Consider the following 17,233-nt stretch of genomic DNA (forward strand, 5'->3'; position numbering starts at 1 on the left):
CCTATAAAAGTATCTGTCCACAGTGGGTTGGGGGAAAATGGTCCATCTCCTCAGATACTGTCCACCACGCTGCCCGGGAGCCTGGGCCCCCTGGAAGTACAGAACAGGCTCTGGATGCTGCCGGACCTGGGTTCAAACACCGGTGAGAGCACTTTCGAGAAGTGTGACCTTGGACAAGCACTTCACCTGTCTGAGTCCAGGTTTCCTTATCAGAAAAATGAGGACAAGCCTAATGACCCAAGGGTGTCCCCTGTACAGTCCCCACTCCGGGCAGGCACCTTCATGTCCTAACTCACTGGACAGTCTCAGTGAGCCTCTGCAGCGGGAATGATTATTACCCCAGCCCTATCTTACAGGTGAGGGGACCAAGGCACAGAGAAGTGGTGGCAGAACGGGGATTCAAAGCCCGGCAGCCTGACTCCAGCTCTGGGCTCCAACCCACTTTGCAGTCATGTGGATCAGATGAGCCACATACCCGAGTCCGCTATCCTTTGACTGGCTGGGCCCCAAGCAGCCCGGGCTTCCTGGGTCCTGCCCGGAGCTGGCCGACTACTGGCGGCGGTTGGGATGCTCCCCTGCTGCCTGGAGGCTGGCACTCCCCCCACGCCCACCCAGGACAGACCACTGTGCTGGTGGGAATCACAGGTCTTTGATGGCAGTCCCCTGGACACCCAGCTCAGACTCCTGGGCTCCCGCTCTGGGCCGGCCCCACCCCTACTACCAGTCCAGGGCACCTTCCCTGTTGCCTTCCAAGGCAGCTGGGCTCATGTGATACAGGGTTTGAATGCCCCTCAAGTAGAAGGCAGGGTGCGAAAAGGATTAAGCCTAACTTTTCTTACCAGCGGAAGAAATAGGTTAAACGAATTCAGTGGCTTTTCAACTTTATGTTTTTAAGCAGAATGCAAAACAAAAAACCACCCAGATAGTATCCTTTAGAGAACCCAATATATAAAAGCGGTGAAGGAAGGCTCCTCTGATCAGGGAAGGAGAAGGGAGGAGCCCCCGTCCCTAACCCACCCCAGCAGCTTTCCGATGTGAACATCCTCGGCCTCTGAGGAACAGTCTGGAAAACTAGTATCTTAAAAAAATCTTTCAAAATTAACATTGGGGCTTCCCTGGTGGCGCAGTGGTTGAGAGTCCACCTGCCGATGCAGGGGACACGGGTTCGTGCCCCGGTCCGAGAAGATCCCACATGCCGCGGAGCGGCTGGGCCCGTGAGCCATGGCTGCTGGGCCGGCGTGTCCGGAGCCTGTGCTCCGCAACGGGAGAAGCCACAACAGTGAGAGGCCCGCGTACCGCAAAAGAAAAACCCAAAAAAACCCCAAACAAAACAAAATTAACATTGAACTCTATTCTAAATTCTACGATGAAGGAGCTGATGACAACCTGGAAATGAGCCTCACACAGAAGAAAAAACAAGAAGGCTCTAAGTCATCTGAGGAGAGTGCGATCCTGTGTGTGAAGGGCACGCAGACACAAAGCAGGAAGATGCTCGTCGCTCTGACCCAGGCATCTGGGGCCTGGGGGACGTCCTGAACCTTTCTGGGCCTCAGTTCCCTCACTTGTGAATTAAAGGCACCCAATCAGTTCACCTTTCAGGGGCTCTTGTGAGTGAAATACTTGTGTGCTTTTTTATGATCCTGCAAGCTGTCTTTTGTGGACATTTCTGGGGATGGAGGAGACACCGTGCACTGTGGGGAATGGGTGAGGGGAGGGCAGGTGGTCCTTGAGTGGGAAGGCAGCCAGCACGGCCGGGGGCGGGGGGCATGAAACGTCGTCTAAAGCTGCAGGGTGACGATGGTCAACACGGCCCATGGCGTCGGGGTAGCCGCACCAGCCGACACACCCCAGACTCCCTCCAGCAACCCCGAGACACACTAAGAAAGCTGAGAGAGGGCTGGGTGAGAGGTCACGTTCCTGCTCTGAGAAGTTCCAGCTGAATCCAGAGCACCTCTCCTGACAGAGCACAACTGACACAAGTCAACCTTCAATTCACAAGTGCCGACACCGCCGTGAAAAGTCCAGTAGGAAGATCACTTTACACCTATATATTCTTTTAACGTGGTGAAGTTTAATAGCTTTCATTCCAAAGCATAGAAAAGGGAATTAAGAAAATATATAATTTTTTTAAGTGAGAATGTTAACAATGGTCATTAAAAGGATAACCGACATCTGTGTTTGAAATCTCGACTTTTGCAAAGAGTTTTGTAGGGGGGGCAGATAAAACATTAAGAAAAGTGAACACCCAGTGCAAACAAGAACATCCAATGTTTGGGGTTCAATGCCTTACACGTCAACTTCACAGTACTTTACTGCTCTCAGGAGGGAACCCACATGTTCCCGTGTGTATCTGGTGCTTTGACATAAGGAATGTTCCAAATCCAGGGCCGATCTGGAAGAAAAAAAATTACATAAGTATAATAATGATTCAAATATGATTACAGAAAATTCACCCACCTGACAGGATAAAACTACTCATGGGCCGGAGTCTACAAATCATGAAGAGCCTTTTCTGAATCAAGCCCCGACGAGAGCCCTTATAGGTAAGAGCTTGTAGTAAAGGTTCATGTTAAGACACGGGTGAGTGAACGTGGGAGCAGGCTGAAGCCCGGGGTGAATGCTGGCTTGCCACTTACGTTGACAAGTCACTTCACCTCTCTGAGCCTCAGTTTCCTTATGTGTATCTAAGTCATGGAGCTGTCTGGAGGATTAAATGAAAGAAACCCGTGTAGTGCACAAGACGCAGTGTTGCACACAGAGAGAATGTGACAAATGAGGGCAGCTCATTTTCTTCTTTTAAGAGCCTGGAGAAACCAACAGTGACAATGGGTACAGTCAAAGGCCATTCTTCTGCTCTCAGCAGCTGGTCACGGTCGCACAGAACCAAGAGGCCCAGCGTCACATCCCTGAAATGGTTTTGTTCTGTAACTTAAGGCTAGTGATTGATAAGGCAGAAAGGTCTCTGTATAATGACCGTAGACCCACGTTGAGAAAAGCAGCAAGCCTTGGAATGGTACAACGGAAAGGTGACCTAGGCTCAAATCCTGCCTTCATCCTTCTCTGCAGCCTGAGGAAGGCATGTGGATTTTGGCCTCAGGTTCCCCATCTCTGAAATGGGAAGTAATGACATTAGCAACCTCCCAGGATTATTGTGAAGCATGAATGAGAGAACATCTGTGAAAGTTCCTGGCATGTTGTAGGTGCTCAATATGCGTGAACTTTTCTTCCTTTTAACTGATGTTTCACAAATTGAAAAAATTGGAAATCTCTTTTACCACACATGGCTACTGCCAGAGTCAAACCATTTCAAAAAGAACCATAATAATATGGGTAGGGTGTTGGGACTTCCCTGGTGGCGCAGTGGTTAACAATCCACCTGTCAATGCAGGGGACACGGGTTCAAGCCCTGGTCCGGGAAGCTCCCACATGCTGCGGAGCAACTAAGCCCGTGCGCCACAACTACTGAGCCTGGGCACCACAACTACTGAAGCCCGAGCACCTAGAGCCCCTGCTCTGAGAAGCCACCGCAATGAGATGCCCACGCACCACAACGGAGAGTAGCCCCTGCTCTCAACAACTAGAGAAAGCCCATGTGCAGCAACGGAGACCCAATGCAGCCAAAAATAAATTATTTAATTAAAAAATATATGGGTAGGGTATAAATACACTGCAAGGATTAAAAATAACCCCCCATACTATTGTTCTGAGAAATGCAGAGAGATGGAAGGGCTGCATGCTTATAGTAAACTGGCCACTTGGCAGGTCAGCTGAGATGGACCACCTCACTGCAGCAGCTGCTCGCCGGCACCGCCCGCAGCCCCTGGGGGAGGCTTTCTCCTTTTCTTGAACAGAGGCAGATGGCACCTTGGAGGCCGACCCAGCAAACAATGGTATCTGTTGCTCCTTCCACCCAGCCTCGCTGTTTGTTTTGAATAATCACAGGGCAAGTATGCAAATGGCAGCTCCCAGCAGGAAGTGCAGGAAAAGAATGCCAAAGATGGCAACAAGTTATCAGAACCCTGTTCTCTCCCCTTTGGCCTCCAGATGGTTTGAAAGCATGAAACCACACTTTCTGGTAATTAAGTTTCTTAAGAGGTAAGGGACTAGCAGAGCTGGCAACTTGACTCTGCAGCTACTCACTGGCCTTAAGAAAGCACCCACTCTCTTCCATTGGAAACACCATCTTCTGTGGCTGGACTTCCCCTTATTTACCTCTTTCCCTGCAAACTGCTCTGTTGAGCAATGTCTGCTCTGCTTCATCCCCCAGGCAGAAGACCCCCCAATCCTTGCTATATGAATAGCCATCAGAGAGAGTCTTCACCAGTGCAGATCTGTGATACAGACATTTGCCAATGAGGCTGTAACTTAAAAACCACCACTGCATTTACAGTGGACCCTTCAACAACTTGGGTTTGAACAGTGAGAGTCCACTTATATGCGATTTTTTTCAATAAATACACACTACACGATCAGTGGTTGGTTGAATCTGGGGATGTGGAACTGCAGATACGGGTGGCTCACTATGGGGCTTGAGCATCTGTGGATTCTGGGATCCAAGGTGGGTCCTTGACCAATTCCTGGCAGATACCAAGGGATGACTATTCCTTTCCCTTAAATTTAGCCAACGATGACCAAGCTAGGACCTGGAAATCACGCTCCTGGCAAATCCCCCTGAGGCTCTGCTTTATAAATGAGCAAATGTCTGCACCTCCCGGGCAGCGCCTCTCCATGCCAGCTGCAAGGCCTTCCACTACCGTGGGGGAAGGCCACAAAAAAGGCCAAGAGGAAGGCGAAATGAGGGGGGTTATGATTCTGTTGTGTCTTTTTACCCATTACTACTGGAAATCAGCCATTACCACTCACTGGCTCAGATGACGGCCTGTTTTAGGGAATCCTCCTAAACTGTCCCGTGACAGAACAACTTGCCTCACATGATACAGTCACATGTGTATGTGAAATACTTGGTAGTGCTGGTTAGATGCCTGGTACTCCGCTAGCCAAACATGAAGGCCTCTCAAGTTTACGGTCCAGGGGGCAGCAGACAAGCAGGCACGCCCTGCTGCTGGGACGCTGAACCCCACTGTGTCTGTGCAGCAGCTCCCTGACTGGGCTGATGTGGGAATTGCTGGCACGTTTTTCTGGGACCCACCCCTGGAGAGCTCGTTTCAGTAGGTCTGGGCTGGGGCCTGGCAATGTGCACCTTTGTCAAGTTCTAAAAGTGATTTTCACAGAATCTGTTTGGGATCTGAGGCTAAAGGGGATGAAAAACGTCTTTTTTTCTTTTTTTCTGGAATACGATGAAAGGATTTAAAACAGGAGAGGGAACGATCAGAGGAGCCTGGCAGCAGCGTGGAAGATGGCATCCAGGGGGAGGAGTGCAGAACCAGGGAAATAAAGAGCAGCACAGTCCGGGTGAGAGTCCGGGTGAGGCCTGTGTTAGGGCCAGGGTGGGGGAGGACGAAGGACAACCTGGGGGGCATGGTTCGCTCTGTGTGTCCCTGTGGTCAGGGACTGCATGCTACAGTGTGTGATTTACAATGTTAGTGATTTTGCTTTGTAAAAGTTTTCTTTTAAAAACACAGTTCCTGTTGTAAAATGGGTTTGAGTACGTGTAACTTTTCATGGGAGGAGTAATATAAACTCAAGGAGGGCAAGGATTTGTGTCTGTCTTGTTCACTGATCTATTCCAACCACCTAGCTGGTATCTGTGCACAGCAGGTTCTCAATGATACACCTGTGGGGAGAGAGAATAAGCAGCAAGCACGAAGCAGGTACCCCTGTAGCTGAGTCTTTGTTTTTGTTTAATTTGATCAATTTCTTGGTGTCAGGATGTCTGGTGGTCTCTTGTATCCAACTGTGATTTGTTCACATTAGTATATTTCTCTGCTAAGCTTTTCTTATAGTCTCCTGACTTAAAAAATACTGAAAAAGATCTTATATATGTTGAAGTGGCTTGAAAATCACTTATTCAAATGCAGGGCTTTTTAAACAAAATTTATTTATTTTCGGCTGCGTTGGGTCTTCGTTGCTGTGTGCGGGCTTTCTCTAGTTGCGCTGAGCGGGGGCTACTCTTCCTTGCGGTGCACGGGCTTCTCATTGTGGTGGCTTCTCTTGTTGCAGAGCATGGGCTCTAGGCGCCCTGGCTTCAGGAGTTGTGGCTCACAGGCTCTGGAGCGCAGGCCAGTAGTTGTGGCGCACGGGCTTAGCTGCTCCAGCAGCATATGGGATCTTCCTGGACCAGGGCTTGAACCCGTGTCCTCTGCACTGGCAGGCGGATTCTTAACCACTGCACCAACAGGAAAGTCCCAAATACAGTGCTTTTGAAATGTTCTAAACCACTCAACTTTTCCAAGCACTGGTAAGATGCCCCCCCCCCTTTTTTTTTTTTTTTAACATTTATTTATTTTTGGCTGTGTTGGGTCTTCGTTGCTGTGCCCGGGCTTTCTCTAGTTGTAGTGAGTGGGGGCTACTTTTTGTTGCGGAGCACAGGCTTCTCACTGCAGTGGCTTCTCTTGTTGCAGAGCACGGGCTCTAGGCATCCAGGCTTCAGTAGTTATGGGCTGCGGGCTCTAGAGCACAGGCTCAGTAGTTGTGGCGCACGGGCTTAGTTGCTCCGCGGCATGTGGGATCTTCCCGGACCAGGGATTGAACCTGTGTCCCCTTCATTGGCAGGCGGATTCTTAACCACTGCACCACCAGGGAAGCCCAAGATGCCTTTTTTAAGGTGCACATGACTCCCCCGAATGTTGGCTTTACAGGAAATGGTGATATCTGAATCCCTGGCATTATTCTACATGCTAGTAAAGCAGTGTGGAAGGTAAAATAGTACTGATAAAAAAAACTAAAATGTTCCAGCCTCTCTCGCATATGTCTTTCAAAGGAAATGCGTAAAAAATAGAAAACTCACTTAAACAATGGAAAACTTCTGCGTGCTGGTCAAATAAAAGGATTACCATTTTTATTACATTGTCTAAGACACTACCTAGTTGTAAACTTTTAAGTTCTTGGGAATGCTTTTTCTAGTGGAACTGAGGGAACCTCAGGATATTTTTAAGGCTCCTCTACCTCTTCCATTCTTGCTTTTACAGTCCTTTGGAGATTAGGATTAAAAGGAGGGGGTGAAATTCCAGCCAAGGTTCCTGGCTGTGGGTGGGAGGTACAATGCCTGAGGCCAGACTGCAGGAGGCTAAGCCTAAATGAGACTGTCACAGTTAGTCCTTCCCACCTCCACCTGTTTATTCAGGAGCACTGAATGGGGGTAGGGGTGAGGGACATGAAGAGCAGAGAAAGGGAGAGAAGGCAGAGGTACAGCGCAAAGCCAGAAGGGGGGAAGGTCACTCACTGGGTCATGTCCTGGGTTAGGGACTGTCCTACACAAGCCTCAGGCTCTTCTGAATGTCAGCTCATCAGGAGGAGGGGGAGGGATAGCCATCAATCCACTGTTATAACTGAACTGGACATTTTAAATAACAGAAACAATGGCTAACAGAAATCAGCTGCTAACTGAGCTGGACGCTGAGTTAGATGCTTTCTAGACCATATCTCGGTCACTCTTCAACAGTGAGCTATGCACTCTCATGTTCTCATTTTGCAAACAGAGACACTAAGGCATAGAGAATACAAACCACTGCCCAAGGTCACTTAATAAGTTGTCAGGCTGGCACATAAACACGGCCTGGATCTAAAGCATCTGTGGGTTGGAGGGTGGGGAGGAGTGGTCACAGATTTCTTGAAATTCTGGTAAAACCTCTTGCTAGTGAAAAGTGAACGTGTGTGAACTTGGACTTGACACATTTAGAGGACTCAGAAAACTGCACACGGCTTGGAAGGAAGGGAACAAGAATACTTTCCAAAACAGCATCCACACGACTGATCAGAGAGAGATGAAGTCACCTGGGCGAGGCAGGATGAACTCTGCCAGGTGTGCCAATACAATCGGAGAAGTGGGTCCATCAGCAGGGCAGGTTTGGTTCACCACGAAAGCCAAAAGGGCGAGTGAGGGTGGGGAGGTAGCTAGGACCCAACCAGCATCGCTCAGGGAAGGAAGGGACCCACTGGGGCAAGGCTGACTCCGTTAGGGAATCCGAGAGTTTGGAATATTAATGGGGTGGCATCATCAAAATTTACCAATCAAAAACCAAATTTTCCCTGTTCACATTCAGCCTTCACTCAAAAACCACAGATTACAATCTGGCTACCTGTGTAGGCCTCTACCGTCCAGGGGAAAATACGCCAGCCACAGTGATAAAAGAATCTGCCATTTTAAATTAATAAGCTTGTCCTGATTACACATCTCCTCCGGGGTGAGCTTGGTGAAGTGTGAACTCACCCCAAAGACATTTTCTGGGGCTGAGCAGAGCAGCCCTGCGGCCGGCGGGGCTGGGTTAGAGCTGGGATGAGGTGATGCCCGCATCCCAGCCAGCCTTCCTCCCATAAGCGCTGGGAACCTGGACCAATACTCCACTGGCTTTCTCCTGTGAAAAATACCTGGTCACTGCCCTTGAAGTCCTCACCTAGCACAGCAGTTCTCAGAGTGTGTGGCCTGGGGACCGACTTTTTAAGGGGGTTGGGGAGGGAGAAATACCTGTAAAGTCAAAATTACTGTCAACATAACATTAAGCCATTATTTGTCACTTTCACATGAGTGTACAGACGCTACACGACCTGTGTGATAACACAACAGAGCAGCTGTGAGAATCCGACTGTTAACCCAGATAATAAAGGGGTCTGCAGAAAAGGTAAACAATGCCATCTTCCAAACTAAATTGTTTTGGGGAATAGTCATTTTATATATTTTTAAATATACAAATGGGTTTATTAGTATCTTTAAATAAGTTAATAAATATTTAAAAATTTATTGGTTTTAATTGCTGATATGATACATACCAATAGCTATAAAAGCCCACGTAAACAAAAGCCCTTTGTGGTCCTCAGTAATAAAACGTAGAGGGGTTCTGAGACCAACCAGTTTGAGAACTGCGGCTCCGGTGGCCACACACAGGGCAGCAAGGGAGACTCTGCAAAAACCTGCGCTTCCATGGCCACCCACGAGCCAGGCTCCCAGGGAGAGCCCAACCCAATGGCTTTCCCTGGGCTCTGTTTGTTTCTGCTCTGGTACACACACCCAAGGTTTTCTTTCACCAGTGTCTCACCTTTACTTCCATACAGTTCTGGAGGCAGGTCATATGGCACAGGAAAGGAGGCTGTCGGCTCCTGGCTCCCTGAGAAGAATTTCTGTTTCACTCTGAAACTGTCCAGGCCCTGCAGACACAGAGAATCTATAATTGCATCTCATTTTCTGGAAAAAGATAGCAAGAAGCAATTATATTTTTATGATACTCACAACAAAATTCAGAGCTATTTTTGTTATTTCAGCGCTATTTTTGATATTCAGTGGGTCAAATATATTTACAACACTCCCCCAAATATTCTTTCCTAAAAATAAGAGAGGTCCAAATGTCAGAAAATAAATTATAGCAAAGTTTGCAAAAGTGTAATAAAGGATACAAAGACATGAGAAAAACAATTTTGGATGTTACAGCCCATTTCTACTAATCTCTGTGTACAGCAGCAAGGAGTGTGTAGAAGACACTGTGTAAAAGTACCTCTGAATACTTTCGATATTGCTATCTGTAGTAATGGGCTGTTCACTCTGGTGAAGAATGAAAGTTGCTTTCATGTATCATGAAAGTGTCCAATACGACGGGATAGGAATATAAAAGTGAGAACTCTTCAAGACCCGTCAAAATGGAAGGTTTATCCCAAGAACTCGAGAATAGGCTACTATTAACTCTGGATCTGAATCAGGGTGCAACTATAGGTGCCACACCCAGGCCGATGTACACACTGCACTGCCTCCTCACACAGGGCCTGCCCGGTAGTGGGGGTGCCTACTACGTCGGCTTTGCCCTCCCCAGGCCTCCACGCATCGATCATCTCCTGGCCCCCTTCCCGGATGATCCTGGCATTCTGTTTTTGCCTCATTCCTCTGGCCACCCATCCACGCACAGATCCACCCTTCTCATCCTAAACACCCACATATCAAACAGTGCTAACGTCCATGAACCCACATAAAGAGCTACAACTACAGTTCTTCGGAAGATGAGGTAAGTGTCAGGGCTGTGTGGACCTGGGTATTGGGCAACCTGAGTTGAGTCTCTGTGCTGGTATTTACGGGCTGTGTGAATGGCTCACATTTGCATTCATTCATCCCACACATTATTTCTTGAGTCCCTCTTTTGTGTCAGGCATGGGTGCCGGGCACTGAGTGCACAGCAGTCAGAACAATTATCACGATCCCTGTTCTCATGGCATGTACAGTCTAGTAGGGAGACATTAAACAAATGCATTTATAGAAGTAAAATAAACAACTATAATTTTTGATAAGCGCTATGAGAAAAACAGAGGAGTCCTAGAAGAGAGAATAGTAGGCCTGTTTTAGATATGGGGGCGAGGGGGTGCTCAGCGGAAGCCTCCCTAAAAAAGTGACATTTTAATTAAACTCTGAAAAGTGAATAGTGTTTGGTCAGTTGAGAGTGGAAATAATAACGTTCCAGGGACTTCCCCGGTGGTCCAGTGGGTAAGACTCCGCACTCCCGATGCAGGGGGCCTGGGTTTGATCCCTGGTCTGGGAACTAGATCCCGCATGCCGCAACTAAGAACTTGCATGCCGCAACTAAGAAGTCCACATGCTGCAACGAAGATCCCGCATGCTGCAATGAAGACCTGGTGCAGCCAAATTAAAAAAAAAAAAAAAAAAGTTCCAGGAGGAGGGAACAGCATCTGCAATGGCCCAGAGGTGGCAAAGAGCTTGCATGTGCTAGGAACTAAAAAAGATGGTCGGTGGGACACTTGGCCACTTATTCACTAGGCCTCAGTTTCCTCATTTGTAAAATTGGAATAATAACTTTCTGGATGTTACCATATTAACGTTTCTTACTTCAACACCTAGAACAAGTCTTGGTGCATAGTTGGTCAAGCAATTTTGAGCTGCAAAAATGGGATTAAAGTACCTTCCCTGCTTACTTTATAGGCGACTGCATAGAAGCAAATTCAACAAGATGCACAAAAGTGCTTTGTGCCAGTGAAGACCTACAGGAAGGTAGGGGTGACAGCACCAACCAAGATGGTGGCTAGTAACTCCGTGAAAGGCAACACGTGACAGACGCCGGGCACAAACTCTAGGCAGAAAGGGAAGAAATGACCTCTTGCCAGTGGCAGGTTAAGAAAAGGGTCTGTAGAAAATATTTTTGCTGGGCCTTGAAAAATTGATGTAATTTTGATAGAGAGCTGGCAGAGAAGAGCATCAGAGGGAGACCGGCATGACCAAAGGCGGAGCTGGAAAAGCACAGAGCTGGCATTTCAGGGGGACAGCGAGTGAAGCAATGCCCAGGAGGAGAGCCTGGGACACTGGAGAAGAAACGCAGAGACAGGCTGCAGAGGGTTTTGAAGGAAGCGGCTTTGGACATCTGAGGCTTCTACCTGTTTATCTGGGCCCAACTCCTGGCCACAGTGACTCGGGATGGGAAGCGGCCTGAGTCAGAGGTGCTGGGGAAGAGTTCACCTTTCTCTGGGGAGCTCACCTGGCAAGGCGCGAGCCCTCAGCTGCTGGGGGCGCCTCACGTCCTTCAAACAGAACTGGGTGTTAGAAGAACTGAACATTGATGACATGTCCCACGCCCCTGGATTTAGCCCTGCCTGAAGCAAGTTTGAGCTGGTTATCCTTCACTTACAACCCAGGGTGTCACAGGACCCCATTTAGAGTGTGGCCTTTACTGTGATATATGGTGAGGAGTTGCAGGGTTTTGGGGTTTTTTTAATTTTTTATTTATTTATTTTTGGCTGTGTTGGGTCTTCCTTGCTGCGCGCGGGCTTTCTCTTGTTGTGGCGAGCAGGGGCTGCTCTTTGTTGCAGTGCACGGGCTTCTCACTGCGGTGGCCTCTCCTGTTGTGGAGCACGGGCTCTAGGTGTGCGGGCTCAGTAGTTGTGGCACGTGGGCCTAGCTGCTCGGCGGCATGTGGGATCTTCCCGGACCAGGGCTTGAACCCATGTCCCCTACCCTGGCAGGTGGGTTCTTAACCACTGTGCCGCCAGGGAAGTCCCGAGGTGCAGGGTTTTGAACAGAGAAGTTCCAGTGTAAAGGTGGAATGGCACAGACGGGAGAATGCATTGGACTGGGAATTGCTAGAGCCCGAAGACCAAGAGCTATTACAACAGGAATGTGAGATGGATTAGAGATGGTAATGGGGATCCAAGTATCATCACAACAAAAGCTGAGATAAAAGTGAGGTAAATTTGGATGAGAAACAGAAAGACAGAAATGGATCTGAAAGAGGCTGAGGGAAAACGCAGTAAAAATCAGAGCCAAAAAAAAAGAAAGTGGGGGACTTCCCTGGTGGTCCAGTGGTTAAGACTCCACACTTCCACTGCAGGGGGCATGGGTTCAATCTCTGCTCAGGGAACTAAGATCTTGTATGCTGCATGGAGTGGCCAAAAAAAAAAAAAAAAGAATTCGTGCCTGGGCAGATGGGATCGAACGGGATGACTGGGTATGGATGGGCGAGTGGCAGCAGTGGAATGCCAGGACGTGGCTCTATTCGCTGAGTCAGAGAACATGAGAGGTTACAAAGAAACACCACCTGAAACAATGTTGCCCAGCTGTGGCCTCCTGGGAAACGCTGAGAGCCCTGAACCCATGCGCTGGGCCCAGGGCAGGCTGTCAGAGGTGGTGCGGGGAGCACGAGGGGGAGTTAATGTGGCAGCTCTTGTCAATTGTATTAGTTCTTCCAGCCAGAGCCATCTTTGGCAACAGAGGGACAATAAAATAGTTTAACCAGAATGGAGAAAAGAGAAAGTAAAGACTTGAAGACTGAAAGTTCTTGGGGATTTAGTGGCAGCATTTTTGACTCCGATTGTAGGAAAGAGAGCCCGCCATCTGGGGAGCAAATGAACCTGGGGCTGAGCAGGGCCTGAGCTGGCTCTCAGCCCTGGGACAACGGCAGGGATGCTCAGGGTACCTTCCTCTGGAGGAAGGAGTTCAGGACATCGATCCATGATTCTGAGATGGTCTGTGCATTATTCCCAGAGGTAGGAGGCGTTCTAGACACACAGTGCTGGGCAGCCTAGTCGGCGCCTGACAAAGTACGTACTCAGTAAACACCAAAATGCACCGAGTTCAAAGAGAGAAAATTTCTATCTCCCTGAAAGACAGATGCCTGAGGGTTTGGAATACAGCTGCTGGTCTTTGAAATCATTAGATGATCTTTCCTATATTGAGATTTTTCTGAACCTAAATGCATTAGTCTAATCTAAAAGTTAAATACACTTAAATTAAAGGGACAACTCAAAAAGCATAATAAAACTGATAAGTTGATGTTAGACATCAAAAGAATCAAGTCTTCAATTAAACATTTATTAAGCACCTACTATGTAGCAACAACAGCCAAGTGCTGGGTACACAGTCAAATGTACCTTGACATTAAGCCCCAAAGCCCTTGCAAGTGTTCCTAATCACAGGGAAAGCTACTGACTCCATGCTCTATGGCAAGTCAGGTTAATTTCGTAATGATGTGTTTATTGATTCATTCGTTTAAAAGCAGCAGAAAAAATGGGAAAAAATCAATACTCGGTTACCAGGGACTTATCAGCTTCCAGATCAATCCCCAAAGTTTCAAATGGCATCTTAATTATGAATGGAAAGTGCTGGCTCTCCGCCCACTGCAGTTTGTAGGCCACACAGCGTGTCCCTTCACACAGCCATTGGTTCCTGAGTGACAGGCCTGTATGACGGCTGCGGGAAAGGGGAGCTGCCGGGTTTCTTCCGGCCGACCACCTCTGCAGCGTTTGAGACTGTGCCGTTCTGGGCACAAAACCTGACCGTTTGCAACGCTGGCCTCAAGCCAGCGTTCAGGAGCACAGAGATCAGGATGGCCCACTGGTGAAGGACAGAAGCAGCAATCCTGGCTGCTGCTAACTCAGAAACGTGGGCGTTTCGGACATGCAGTTCTGCCTAAGGGCCACAAAGGTGGGCTGACCTCAAGAAACTGGATTTTGGATGCTGTCCAGTCAGAAGAACGACTACAAAACTGGGTGCTAAGTAACTCTTTGGCAAATGTGTAACTAAAGGTATAAAAAGACGTTATCTTGATAGTACTGAAGGGAGAAAAGAAAGGAATCACACTGGGCTTCATTTCACAACAAACTGCCTTACTGTCAGTAACTCTTTTAAGATTATGGCCAATACCGAAATTTTTAAGACGTTAAATGAATATATAGGGATTGGCATTTGTAGTTAAGGCAATAGACTTCTGTGAGTGAGAGCGAACGCGAGCCTGTGTGTACGTTTTAGCTTGCACAGAACAGCTACAGGTGAGCTATCCCACGCTGCAAGTTGCTCATGACGAGCCGTGAGCACACTTAAGCACCTACTGCACCCGACGCCCCTCGGACTAAATCCACGTGGCCTCTGCAGCCACTGTTTTGCACACGTGTTCTCCTCACAGAAAGGGGAGAGGGTACTCCGGGAACCTCAAGGGAGCAACACCGACAGACTTCACTAAGAGCCTGCCGTGTGCCGGCCCTCCGTGAGAGCAGCTCCCAGCCCAGTCAAGGAGACACACGAGTCATCGATGACAACACAGGGGACACAGGAAAAGCCCCGGTTCTTGAGGGCTGTGGGGCACAAAGGAGGGACCCCTGGAGCAGAGATGTGAGAGGCCGGTGGGGTTAGGGGCCTCAGGGGGTCGTTCCTGCTACGGATTAAGGCTGCTGAGAAGGGTGGTATGGTGGCTCATTCTACATGTCACCGTGACTGGGCCATGGGATACCCAGGTAACCGGTAAACATCACTCTGGGCATCGCTGAGGGTGTTTCTGCATGGGGTTAATATTTGAATCAGTGGACTGAGTAAAGATGATCCCCGCCAATGATGCACCATCCAGCCAGTAGGGGGACTGAATGGAACAAAAAGGCCGAGGAAGGGCTGCTTGGCTGGGACATCTGTCTTCTCCTAAACTCAGACTGGGACGGAAAGCATGGGGTCCTGGTCCTCAGGCCTTCAGACTCGGGCTGGCCCACACCACCAGCCCTCCTGGTCTCCAGCTCACAGACGGCAGAGCTTGGGACTCCTTGCACTCCAAAATCGTGTGGGCCGATTCCTCACAGTAAGTCTCTTTCTATGTGGATCTATATATCCTATTGGTTCTGTTTCTCCAGAGAAGGCTAAGAGGCCTGGTCCAGAATGAGAGGCAGTCGCTCTGTGTGGCTGGAACATGAAAGGCCAGGATCGAGAGGCAAGAGGTCAGACCCGAGTAGTCAGGAGTCAGGCCGCAAAGGGAAAAGCAGGCCATGCTAAGGAGTCATAGGATTTGAAGCAGGTGGGAGACATGACCAGATTCATGGTCTGTAGATGTTCTGGCAGCAGTGGGCTGAGCAGCTTGGAGGTGGCCTAGGAAGTGGGCCGGGAGGCAGGTCTGGCCGCAGTGGCAGCAGGGATGGCCAGAAGTGACAGATTTAACAGGGTGCATTAGGAATTGGGGATGACAAGCCTAGGTGATTAAACATGTGGGGGGAGAACAAGGAGTGGGGGATGACTTCCTACACCCTGAGTTGGGACAGTGGGTGAAGGCAAAGGGCGATTCATTCAGAATCAGAATTTTATAACAGTGGGGTGTAGGTGATTAAGATATGATATTGACGGCATCTGTAAGGCCCTTCTCCTCAAGTACCTCGCATAATATAAATTACACTATAATCCTAAGGGGAGATAAGTTTTACAGATTCAAATTCTCTGAAAATTGGCCTGATGAGACCACTAACCCTGCTTAAAAAACTGATGGCTTGGGCTTCCCTGGTTGCGCAGTGCTTGAGAATCCGCCTGCTAATGCAGGGGACACAGGTTCGAGCCCTGGTCTGGGAGGATCCCACATGCCGCGGAGCAACTGGGCCCGTGAGCCACAACTACTGAGCCTGCGCGTCTGGAGCCTGTGCTCCGCAATAAGAGGGGCCGCGACAGTGAGAGGCCCACGCACCGCGATGAAGAGTGGCCCCCGCTTGCCACAATTAGAGAAAGCCCTCGCACAGAAACGAAGACCCAACACAGCAAAAATAAATAAATTAATAAACTCCTACCCCCAACATTAAAAAAAAAAAAAAAAAACTGATGGCTTTCCACTATTCGTGTGGGACAAAGTCCACTCCAGCACGTCCTGCTTGCCACCTTCCTTCAGAACAGGACTCCAACCGCACAGCCCAGGCCACCCCCCGGCCCATTCCAGGCACGTGGAGCTGGTTGCTATTTCTCAAATATAACGTGCACTGTTCCCTCTGGCCGGAAGCCTCATCTCCCCTGATGGTGGGTTGAACCCACATTCATTTTTCAAGACCCAGGTCAAACGTCATCTAAATGAAGCCTTCCCCAAGCCCCCCAGGCAGACTGTTCACTCCCTCTTCTCAGTCCTTATATTCTGGACACCCCATAGCTCTCATCACCTACTGTGATAACTTGGGTCTGCTTCCTTAACTTATCCACGAGCTTCCTGAGAACAAAGAGTCCATCTGTTCCTCCCTGTGTTCCCAGGAGGAGCCAAAGAGGACGCAGGAGGTGCTTATGGAGCTGGCTGTACAAGAGGTCATCTCAGGCAGCCAGATGTCCGGTGACGAGCCTGGCGTGCACTCTGAGGACGGACAGCCACTCCTTCACAAGCTAAGTCTCATTCTGTGCTCCTATAGCCTCAGCAAGATGACTAATTACCTCCTGTCATAGACCTTGGGTTGCCCTCAAAGTCAAAACCATAAATGTTAATTCTGTGAGGGCAAACAAAGGTCTACTACTTTCCCAGAAGCTCCACGTAACAGTAAATGAAGCAGATGAGTTAGAGTGGCTTAAGGACAAAGTCCCCTATGTTGCAAGATCCCCTTTAACTGCTTTCTGCAGATAAAACACACATCAACCCACTTACAGGTGAAACCTTCTGGCAGTTAAGTTCCTACCTCTTGAGTGGCTTCCTAGCTCACAACAAACCCCCTCTTCTGGAAACAGGCCCCTACTGGGGGACGGGGTTGGGAAGGAGAGAGGCGTGCGGGGCAGACCCAAGCTTGCGCAGTGACTATAAATGCAGAACCCCTGGTCACAGGGCCGAGAAGCCATGTGGTGGAGTCACAGCAGGGGCGGCAGCCCAGAGAGCCTGCCTGCTGCCCGGGCCCCAGAGCCGGCCGGCCCGTCCCCCCCACATCT

General features: G+C 49.1%; 1 protein-coding gene across 2 annotated transcripts in view; it reads right to left on the reverse strand.

The window, feature by feature from the left end:
* Positions 1–2,066: 2,066 nt before the first annotated feature.
* Positions 2,067–17,233, reverse strand: part of TDP1 (tyrosyl-DNA phosphodiesterase 1) — a 78,087-nt gene continuing 62,920 nt past the window's right edge. The window contains exons 14-15 of one of the 2 annotated variants that reach the window (XM_065871549.1): positions 9,153–9,261; positions 2,067–2,392 (exon numbers count right to left, since the gene is read on the reverse strand). In XM_065871549.1, the coding sequence (XP_065727621.1) occupies positions 2,319–2,392; positions 9,153–9,261 (183 nt within the window). In that variant the 3' untranslated portion in view covers positions 2,067–2,318. The remainder of the gene's footprint in view (positions 2,393–9,152; positions 9,262–17,233) is intronic. The other variant, XM_065871550.1, reaches the window with a different exon arrangement.

Source organism: Phocoena phocoena, chromosome 2 (genome assembly GCF_963924675.1).
Source record: "Phocoena phocoena chromosome 2, mPhoPho1.1, whole genome shotgun sequence".
NCBI classification, from domain to species: domain Eukaryota; kingdom Metazoa; phylum Chordata; class Mammalia; order Artiodactyla; family Phocoenidae; genus Phocoena; species Phocoena phocoena.